The sequence below is a fragment of the Urocitellus parryii genome, chromosome 9, assembly GCF_045843805.1.
Source record: "Urocitellus parryii isolate mUroPar1 chromosome 9, mUroPar1.hap1, whole genome shotgun sequence".
NCBI classification, from domain to species: Eukaryota; Metazoa; Chordata; class Mammalia; order Rodentia; family Sciuridae; genus Urocitellus; species Urocitellus parryii.
The window spans coordinates 115830174-115840759 of record NC_135539.1 but is presented as its reverse complement, the minus strand read 5'-3'; the positions used below and the strand labels follow the sequence as shown (position 1 = coordinate 115840759).

Here is a 10586-nt window from a genome sequence, read left to right as displayed (position 1 = left end):
TCAGGGGCTGGGTTCCTGGGGCAGCTGGGCTGCATATAGGGCCAAAGTGTGGTGCAGGAACTGGTATTGCTCCGCAGTCTGGATCATTCCTCCTCTGCAAGAAGAAACAGACCATGATCGAAAGAAGGGCAAGGAGCCTGCTGAATGGCCGGGGTCAAACATTTCCCTGGTCTTACTGGGAAAGTCCTGTCCTTCTCCCTCCCCTGTGTTCATTTTATTACTTTCTATTCCTCCTTGAGGCCCCTCAAGCTTTCCCTCAAGAGAGGGAGGCTGGGTACTAAGGGGGAAGTACCCTACATTGACACTTGGTCTTCTCTGATCCATTTAGCTCCTGAGCAAAACCGAACTTCTGATTTCCTCAGGTTGGGTCAGGAATATCCCTGAGCCACAAGTTTTCCTTTCTAATAATCCTAAAAGTAAAAATAGTAGTTCTGTACATTTGTATAGCAGTTCCCGCTTTCCAAAATACTTTCATGTAAATTAACCCATTCCTTTCAATAGCAACTCTGAGGATGAAGGAATGGGCCCAGAGAAATTTAGAGACAGCTCAGTAAGATGCAAGTGGGAATTTGGACACTGCTCCTCAATCTCTAAATCCAGTGAGCATCGGGACTTGCCCATGGCCACCTCATATCTAGAATCAACTGTATCTTTTTTTTTTTTTTCAAGCTTTCCCAAATAGGCATTTGGAAGAGGCTGGGGAATGCATGAGAAACTGAAGGGTCCTGGGAAGTCCATAGGGTGGCATATTTAATTCCAGGCCCCAAGCTAAAATTCCAAATAGAGATTCATTCCTGGATGTTAGCTGCAAAATAAACAGCTCTTAAGCCAAAGGGATCCTTTCCTTTCCTGAAAGAGTACTTGATGGTGATGTGTCTAGTGGTGCTGATGCCCAAGGGCCCCGGCCACTCATCAGCATGACTAGTCTTGTTTATCATGCACCCACCTGTCTAGCCGCAGTTGGCACACAATGCCCAGAATGTCCACTTCCCCTCGGGCCTTCAGCTGTTGGCAGCCAATTCGGGTGGCTATGAAGCAGCCTGTCCGGCCAATCCCTGCACTGGATACAACCAGAGAGAAGACGGGGAGGTCACAGGAGGGAAGAAGCAAGGGAGTAAGGTGACCAGGAAATGTGGGAGCTGGGCCCCAAATCTATGGACAAAAATGGGACCTGTTGGGTGTGGTGGCGCCTGCCTATATTCCCAGTGGCTCTGGAGGCTGAGGCAGGAGGATTGCAGGTTCAAAGCCAGCCTCAGCAACTTAGCAAGGCCCTAAGAACTCAGTGAGATCCTGTCTCTAAATAAAATATTAAAAAGGGCTGGGGATGTGGCTCAGTCGTTGAGCATCCCTGGGTTCAATCCCTGGTACCAAAAAAAAAAAAAAAAAAAAAATCAACAACAAAAAAAGTGACCTGAAGGTGCTGTATTTGTGGGGCAGGATTCTGAGGATGGAACGCTGTACCCCAGCTTCCAGCACCCCTGGGGGAGTTTGCCTCTCTTTGCATTGGGGCAGATGAACTCAGCGTCTCCTGCATGCTAAGCACGCGCTCTACCACTGAACCATACCCCAGCCCTGAGCCTGCACTGCTCCTCAGCCTCACTCCAGGCCCAGTCCAGGTCACCTTCCGGTTCCTGTGGACATTGCAATGATCTCTTTTCTGCGTAACAATCTACAACAGTTTCCAACTGACGGCGCCCCACTGTGGGCTGGCTGCCCCCTCAGGCCCTCCTTATCTGACCATGACTTCCTCCCAGTTTATACTCAGCCTCCACGGCTGCCCAGGCCTGCTCCCTCTATGCCTCCCTTCATTCCATCCACAGTCCTCTCCTCTCTGCTGTGCGCTATCTTGCCCTTTATTTCAAAACTCTCTCCTTCCTTTTTGAACAACTCTTACATGACCCCTGATAGAAACCACTAATGACACCCAGCACCTATATCCAGGGGTCACCTGTGGGTGAGCCCAGGAGCCCCCTCTAATTTATACTTTTTTACCTGGATGTTGTTTTATTTCGGATGTCCACTCCCCAGTGGTCTCCTTGCTTTGTCTGTCCCCTGTGTCACCCCCCACCCACTCCTACTTTCGTTCTGTAGCCAAAGCATCCTTTTAAAATAGCAAATCTGAGCCAGGCCGGGTGGTGCATGCCTGGAACCCCAGCAAGTTTGAGAGGCTGAGGCAGGAGGACCACAAATGTGAGGCCAGTCTGGGCAGCTTAGCAAGATCCTTAGAAGACCATGCCTCAAAATAAAATAGAAAGGGCTGGTGATGTAGCTTGGTGGCAGAGCACTGGCCAGCATGTGGGAGGCCTTAGGATTCAATCCCCAGTACCCAAACAAACAGAACCAAAAAGCCTCAAAGAAATAAAATGGCAAATCCAAGGTCTTGGGTTCTATCCTTGGCACCTAAATAAATAAACAATAAAATAAACCCAAGTGTCTTAGTCAGCCCTCTAAGGCTGCTCTTCACGTGGCCTTCACTTGCCTTCTGGAATCATCTCCCATCATTATTCCCACACGTAATGGCCCACCCTCTCACCTTCCCACCCTGCAGCCAGTAATGGACCAAGTTTTAAATTTCTTCTCTCGGCCTTTGCGTGTGCTGTTCCGTCTGCTTGGAATGCTTCTCCTGTCCCTTCTCCCTTGATCAATTCCCTTACAGGTCCTAGGGTAGCTTAGCTGTCCTTCCTCTTGGAAAACCTCTGGTTAAAGTCTGAGTTAGGCAACCTGACTCTGTGCTGCCCATCACAGCTCTCACAGCATCGTGTTGAATTTAGTTGTTCAATCTGCCATCATTCCCACCAGGCCCTAAAACTGTCAGGGAAGAATCCAAACTATTTCGGTTACTGTTGCCTTCTTAGAGTCTAACATTGTGCCTGACAATAAGAGGTTTTCGATAAATACATGTCGAATGATCCCCTAACAGCAGGGATTGTACATGTTTCCTTTTAATAGCCACCTAGGAGCTTCCCGATATTCTGACGCCTCTCTGCATTGTGCCTGGGTATGCAGAGATGTCTGGGTTCTGCGGGAAGGAGATAGTAAGAGCAGAACACTTGCTGAATGACACAGATTCCTGTCCAAGTAAGAACTAGGCTTGCCTGATGCTGTTCTGCTCTGACCCCCTTCCCAGACCCAGTGGGAGGGAGGGGAGCATGGGATCCAGGCCACGGTGGAAGCAGCGGTCCCCCACCTGCAGTGGACCACGATGGGCCCAGTGTTGGCAGCTGTCTCTGGGCTGTCCTCCACCTCAGCCACCAGGCGCAGCAGGGGCCCGGCTGATTCCGGCGTCTGGTGGTCAGGCCAGGCTGAGAAGAGGATGTGTTTAACTGACCGGCGTTCCTCCTGGTGCTGGGATAGAGACAAGGCATAAGGACGGGGGCCGGGTGAGGGGCACTTCCCACCTTCTGTGGCGTTAGAGGAGGGCAGGGGCTACAATAACTCTGTGGGGGAGTCTTCAGCTCAGAGCGGACAGAGCTAACTCTTCCGGCTCATCATCCCGCCCCGCCAAACTCCAGTGAAGGAGCATCGTCCTGGGACAGGGAAAGACCCCAGTTCAGATCTTGACTCTGCCTCTGACTAGCACATAACCCCGTTTTCTTTGCCTAGAAAGTGGGAACGGTGATATATTAGTTTATTTCCTGGGCTGCTTGGAAAATAATGAATCAACAAAGAAATGTTTTGAAAAATGCAAAACACTATGCAATCATAGAAAACCTTTCTAAAGCACTTTCACGTGGACTGGTACACATCTCTTCCAACCTCCTCTCATTCCTTCAGCGCACTCTGGATCCTTCCTCTCCTTGCTGGACCACTCAGCAGGGGTGGAGTGGCTTCCTGTCCATTCCTATATGGTTTGTTCCCTCTGAGCTCTTAGACTAGAGGCTCCCTGAGGTCAGTGCCCAAGTCTCTCTTCTGAGGATCAAACGCCTCTTTCAGATGTGGGCTCAAGGTTAGGATGAATAAGCTTGGCTCCCAGCGAAGGTTGGGCCTGAGTCCCAGAGATGCTGGGGGTGGTCCAACTTCTCTGGTCCCTGGGGTGGTACCTGGATGGTGAGCTGCCGCACAGTGTATTCTGGGCACTCTTTGGTATCCTGGATGCTTATCTGGAAGGGTCCATAGGTTTCCTCTTTTGTGGGCCAGTAGTGGACACATTTCTAGAAGGGAGGGAGCTGGGAGTCAGAAGGGGGGTGTCTATCAGCTGCAGCAGGGGTTGGGGAAGCTCTGAGGGGGCTGGTATCACCCTGCATATCCCATCTCCTCTGGGGAGGTCAGCAACTGGGACTTGGCTCTCCTGAGTTTGACCCCGCAGGCCAAGTATTTGTCCCATCTCATATTTTGGCCAAGATCCCGCTACCTGGAGAATGGCTCAGACAAGAGCCAGGGTTGCCTGTCAGAGTTCTCAGCTCCCAGGGAGCCTGTGGTGCCAAGCTGCCTGCATGGGGGTGTGTGAGTGTGTTGGGGAAGGATGTAGCCCTTTTGGGGGTTCACCAAGGACTGTGGCTCTGCCACCTACCTCCTTGCCCTCTCGGAGCTGAGTGAGCATGACAATAAGGCACACTTCTTCTTGCCACACCATCTCCCAGAAGTCTGACACGGTGTTGGGCATGGGACCCTGGGTTGCGATATAGACCTTCTCCTGCCCATCGTAGCCCTGGGGAGGTGGGAGCACAGGGAGGCAGTGAGATCCGAGTGCCAGGGAAAGCCCAGGCTCTGCAGGTGCTGGATCAGGCTGAAGCCAGTGAACACACGCACGTGTACAAGCACACAGACTCTCAGAAGCCACAGGGTGGAAAGGACAAGGTCTTTTTGTTGATGATGTTGTTTTTTAATTGAACCCAGGGCCTGGTACAGGCTAGACAAGTGCTCTACCACTGAGCCACATCCTCAGCCCAGGACATGGGTTCTGGAGTGAGGAACATGTGAGTTCAAATCCCTGTTCTGATGTTTCCTAGTTATGCTATTATAAGCAAGTTACCTAGCTTCTGTAAGTCCCAGCTTCCTATCTGTAAACTGGGCATACTGATATCTCTCTTGCAGGAACGTAGTGTGGATTAAAGTTAATACAACATACTGAGAGTCTGGCATATAACGAGTGCTATATAAAAGATTGTTCCCTTCCTCCCTTGCTGCTTTCTTCTAGCACAAAATACCAAAATTGTTCATTGATTGTGAATTAATGTTTCACTTTTATATATCACTCTTATATATTTAGCAGTGAAATGTAGCACCCTCTCCCAGGCCTGTCTCTGTCCCCTTCAGGATCCTCAGTTTCCTGTTCCTCAAGGTGATGGTGAAATCCAGCCCACTCTTCTGCTAGTTTTGCCTGACTAGTGGAAGACCTTGGATCCACACTGCTTTCCTGACAACAGCTATTCTGCCTGCAGCCTCAACTGCTGTCATATCCACGTTGGCCACTAGAGGGAGCTGCTTTTATTTCTTAGGGTGGACAGAGGTGAGAAGTTGGGGTAGAGAGCCCACCTTGCTTTTAGGTTCCTATTAGCTGGACATTAATCCAACCATTTCCACAAAGGAAGGGATGTTTGGGAAAAGCATAGGGGTGGGGGTTCTTCCGTATTTGCATTGGGCTTTCCCATGAAGATCTGGGGGGAGCCTGGGCGGTTGGTGGGAGGGGTGCGGGGGGTGTTACTATTTGTATTGATCTCTCCCATGAAGATCTCAGGAGTCATTAGCCTTTAAGAAGCTAATGGCTAGGTTCAGCAATGCTCATTTTCCTGCAGGTTTAGAGACTTGACATACACAGGGTGATAAGGTGGTTTAAGGAAATTTGGCATCTCTTCTTTTCAGAAAAATTTTAGCATGTTTTCTAGGTTGGTGACTTTGGGTCTGTTTAGTGTCCATCCAGCCTGGCAGGGCTATGACAGCAATGAGTCAGAGCAGGCAGGGACATCAACGCCCCTGACCTACCAGCCACAGCTGGGAGATACCATCTGACATCTTCAAACACAATCCCATCACACTCCCGTTGCCCCCGTACTGCAGCCCGGCTACTCACTCGGATGTAGTTGGCGTTGATGTAATCTCCATCCTCCTGGCTCTGCACCCGACCGAGACAGACACGGCTCTGAGGATCTAGGAAGTAAAAATCAGTGGCGGTCAGAGGTCAAAAGGTGACCAACTAATACAGACTCTAACTGACTCAGAGAAAAGACTTGTGACTGTCACAGTCCTTTGTATATAGCAAGTAGCCCAATGCCCACTGGATTATTTTATATGTAGATAATAGGCAGCCACAGAATAATTTTGAGCAGGAGATTGATATCAACTTCCAGCCATAACTTGGGAAGGCTAACTGAGTGGTACTGAGTGGGATAGACTAGAGAGGAAAGGGCATGGAGCTGCAAAGATCACACAGGAAGTTCTTGTAACGATCTACTCTGGAGATCAGTGAGGGTGCAGAACAGGAAAATACGAGTAAAATTGGAAAAAGAAGTGCTGTAGAGAAGGAGTGTCTTTCCAGTGATGGATATGGGGTCCAGAGGAGTGACTTGCCCAAGATGACTTGGTGGTTAAGTGCCACTCGGACTCAGATTTCATTCAGCTACTAGATCCTGTGGTTTCTCCTCTAGGGGACGGGATTTCTCCAAATCAAATCCAAACCAGGATAAAGAAGCAGGTCTGTGAGGAAAGGAGAGGGGATACTCCCCTCCAGAGCTAGCCTGGCTATGAACAGAGGAGGCCCAGAGGCCAGGGAAATCTCAGGCAAGGGGACTGTCCCCTCTCTGGTGGCTGCAGGGCTGCTCAGAATTAGGAAAGGACTAAACTCACCCCCTCTCCACTTGGCGGAGCACTCCCAGCCTCTGAACCCATCTCAGCTGGCAGAGGCGCAGGAGGAGGAAGGGAGTACCATCAGGAGGTAACCCCAGTGTGGAGTCACTGCAGCGGGCAGCCTGATGGGGCTGCTCTCCGGGGAGAGGCTCTGAGGCCTCTGCAGAGCAGCAGGTGCTAGCCCTGGCTTGTCAGCCCAGTGGCCCCCATCCCAACCTGCCCAGCAATCTCTCTGTCCTGCTCCATGTGTGTTTCTCAAAGCCCTCTATGTCTTGGGGCGTCCTCCCAGAAGCCTCTGCTGCTGTGAAGCCTCCCTACATGGGAGGAAGATGAGGAAGTTTTGGTACAGGGTGCTGTGTGACCTTGGGCAAGCTATGCAATCCTCTGTCCCTCGGTTTCCTCATTTGCAAAATGGGCATACTAATACCATCATGCCAGCTTCACAGGGACGCTGGGAGAAATGAATGAACCAAAAGGGTGGAGGGCAGTACCTGGCCCACAAGTAGGCATTTGCAAATTTCATCATCGCTGCTGCTGCTGTGATTATTGCCCCTTCTTTCCCTCATCAGGGAAAGAAGATGTCCCAAGTTCTCTTGTCCTTCCTTCACCCAGGCTGTGCTATGCATCTTGCCTTCTGAAGCTTGCCAGTCCTGGGCAGAGTGCCCACCTCCCTCCATCCCCACTGCCTCTCTTACTTGGCAAGATGGTCTTGTACCGGTCCTTGGAGGCATGACCAGGGATATCCAGGTCTTCAGGGTTGACGAAGTTTGAGGGGATCTTCTGGCAGGGGAAGAAATGAGTGAACAGCGCTCCCTTTCCCAGCATGCTTTTCTCCCCTTCCTCCCTTTCCTACTAGTGCTGGACCCTGGCCATCCCTTCTTAGCAGGCTAGGGTAGAAAGTAAAAGAGGAGACATGGGGGCAACCTCCTTTCCTGAGCCCCCAGGGTGCAAAGAGTGCCCAGGGTGTCCATGATGGACTGAGGCCAGCTGACCACCTCTAATGCAGAGGACAGACTGATGCAGAAGGGACCCCAAGTTCTTACCAAGAATTCCTCCTCCAGTTGCTTGGGGCTGGGTGGCTGGTGCTGCAGGGCCCAGCAGGTCAGTGGGTGTCCAGCTGTGCGCAGAAAGTGTAGGGTGACCTCCCGGGGTGTGTTCACCGAGCAGATGGGCTCCACGGTGCCCAGGGAGCGCACATCCAGCATCAGAGCCACATTGGAGCCCCGCCTAACGAGCACCCAATAAAAACCGCTTATGTTACAGTTCTTATGGTATAGGGTACATTTGAGGAGGCGGCTCCTCGTCAGTGCTCCAGAGGCCTAGTGCATTCGAGGGTTCAGGGCCCTGCTGCATGCTTTTGTCCCTTTGTCAGCCAGATAAGGGAACATGGAAACAACTGCTCTTCCCCGCTGCTACCTCTTCTCCTTCTCAACCTGGCCCCCAGGCTCACACCTACACGCAACCTCTCCCCAGGGACAGCCAGCCAAACCTAGGATTTAGGGTGCAGGCTCAGGGTTGACATGAAACTCTGTGCCCCAGAAACACAAAGAACATGCAAAGGATATGCAAATTAGTATGATTTGGGTTTTCTTTCCAGATTGGAGTCCAAAGTAGAGGGTCTCTGGACTCAGCTATCAGAACTGGAGGGGCAGACGAAGGGAGGGGGAGAAGCGAGCTGGGGCCCAGGGCTGGGAAGACCCTCTCCAAAGGGAAGATCTCACCTCTCCTGTAGCCGCACATGCTTCTTGGCTGGTGCTTTGGCAGGTGGAGGTTGGGTCATGGCTGCCCCTAAAGATGAGGTCGGCCGCAGTGCTCTGGAGCGCCCCCCACGGGCCTGGACCATGCTGGGGTGGGGCACTGGCCCCAGGGAGGCTCACTCGGCCATGGCCATGACGTCTGCCTGGAAGACAAGGCCCTGCAGCTGCTGGCCTCAGCCTGTCTGGCCAGAAGGAGGCTCCCCAGCCCTGTTCCTCAAGAGGTGGCCTCATTTTCACCCCGAGGACAGGATCTCTTTGGTGGGATCCAGGGCACAGGCCACAGGCCACAGGCTGACTGAGGTTGGAGTAAGGAAAAGATAAAGGTGGAGTCCTGGATGAAGATAGGAGAGAATCCAGAGGGAGAAGAAGGAGGGAGACCAAAGCGCACAGGGCTCTAAGCTGGGGTCCCGGTGAGAGGAGGCCAGGGAGAAAGGCCAATGGTGGGAACCACACAGAAGGAAGGGACGAAGCTCTCCGAAGCTACCCCTGACTCTAACCAGTGGGGCTGCTCCCGAATGAGAAAGCGCACGCCTCTGGCAGTGTTGGAGGCCGTCGGAGACCCAGACCCACCGGGCTGCTGGCCCCTCACATGGTCCTCTCCGAACCGCTGGTAGGTCCACTCCCAAGACAATTTCTGGCTTCTGGGGTCCCCGTCCAGGGAGGTTAGCCTGGGGGTGTTTCCTTCCTCCTCATGCCCTTCCCCCATCTCCCGCCTCTGTAACCGTCACAGGAAATGGCCTCACCAAGCCCTTGAGCGACAGTGCATGGTGAGGCGACAGCTAGGGGCATGAGCGGGGGGCATGGAGGTGATGAAGCCACCTCTGCTGGGGGGCAGTCCCCATCTCCCAGAGCCAGGGTCTCAGTTGCTGAGACAGCAGGGTCTAAGTTGCTGAGCCCATGGGGATGGAGGTGAGGGGACAGCTGGGCCCTTGCAGGTGCGGGTGGTGGAGAGGGCTTCTCCTGCAGCAGGAGGGGCCCTTTCCCTCAGTTCTCTGCGCTCCCTGTGGCTTCCCTGCCCTCCTGGCTTCAGGGACATTAGGTGTATGGACACCCACTCCCCGGCTGGCACCCAGGGCCCACTCGCCCTCCCACACACCCCCTTCCCCGGGCTGTCCCCACCCTGGGGCACAGGACTCCTGCTCCCTGCTTCAGGTACTTACTGAAGCAGCTGTGTTCCCCAGGCTGCCTCCTGCCAGCTGTCTATCTGTCTGTCGGTCTGTCTTTGAGGACTGAGAAGGATTCAGGAAGCCAGTTTCCTCCCTCGGCCCCTCCTCGCTTCCACCCACGCACACCCTGGCTTGCTCGTGCCGCCCTCCCGCGCCTGTGCAGCTGCCACCAGGGGTCGGTGCCTCCTGCCTGTGCCCCTAGAGGCTTCGTGCGATGTCTTGGCACCTTTGCCAGGGGCCAAGGTCCTGTTCCCAGGAACAGGTGAGGGGCTGGGCCTTCCTTGAGCACCAGATTCCTCTGGCTCCTAAACCCTCTTCCCTCCTGCCACACTGCTCCTGTGGGTCCTTGTCACGCCCCATTTCTGTCTGCGCTCTGGGCAGAGCTCAGCTGGCCCCTGCTCCATGCCATCTCACAAAGAACCCCAGGGGGCTCCTCGTCCACCTGACCATGCCAGAGACTTATTTCCACTCCTGTGCCTCTGCCCAGGGGCCCTCTCCCTGGAAGCCCTTGCTGCTTCATGCCTTGGAACCTCATGGCCAAGAACAGGCTGCAGCTTCCTAGAGCAGATGTGGTGCAGACCTGGGGTGGGAAGCAGGAGGCAGGAGTCCTTGCTGCTTGTGGGAAAGGAGGGCCCCTGGCTGGGCCAGAGAGGGCTTCCTCAGGCTCCGAGCCCTGCACAGTTCTCTGCTCCCTTGGCCTGCATATAGGCCAGCCACCCGGGGAGTGGACAGTAGAGCTGAGCTGGAGGAGAGTCTGGGGCTTCCCCCAGGTCCCCTGCCCCCTCTGGGCCTCCTCCCAGAACCTGACATCCTCTCAGAAGACTTACGAATCGTCGACAGGTTCTGGCCCTCCTGCCAGGGGACTCCCATGTCCTCTTCA

General features: G+C 53.5%; 1 protein-coding gene across 1 annotated transcript; it reads right to left on the bottom strand.

Moving 5' to 3' along the window:
* On the bottom strand, positions 1-9767 carry Ptpn7 (protein tyrosine phosphatase non-receptor type 7). Its single transcript, XM_026397172.2, has 10 exons — positions 9701-9767; positions 8505-8683; positions 7827-8010; positions 7479-7563; positions 6011-6087; positions 4511-4648; positions 4041-4151; positions 3188-3345; positions 947-1060; positions 1-94 (listed from the first exon to the last, which is right to left on the bottom strand). Exons 2-10 carry the CDS (start codon positions 8624-8626, stop codon positions 1-3), a joined length of 1083 nt encoding a protein of 360 aa, XP_026252957.1. The 5' UTR covers positions 8627-8683; positions 9701-9767.
* Positions 9768-10586: the final 819 nt, after the last annotated feature.

What these genes read in the sequence shown, in the direction of transcription:
- Ptpn7 (XM_026397172.2), bottom strand. Translation starts at nt 8,626, where the DNA reads ATGGTCCAGGCCCGTGGGGGGCGCTCCAGAGCACTGCGGCCGACCTCA. An exon ending in AACTGGAGGAGGAATTCTTG is followed by an intron (nt 7,564 to 7,826) that starts GTAAGAACTTGG and finishes TTCCCCTGCCAG; the next exon opens with AAGATCCCCTCAAACTTCGT. An exon ending in TGCCAACTGCGGCTAGACAG is followed by an intron (nt 95 to 946) that starts GTGGGTGCATGA and finishes TTCTTCTTGCAG; the next exon opens with AGGAGGAATGATCCAGACTG.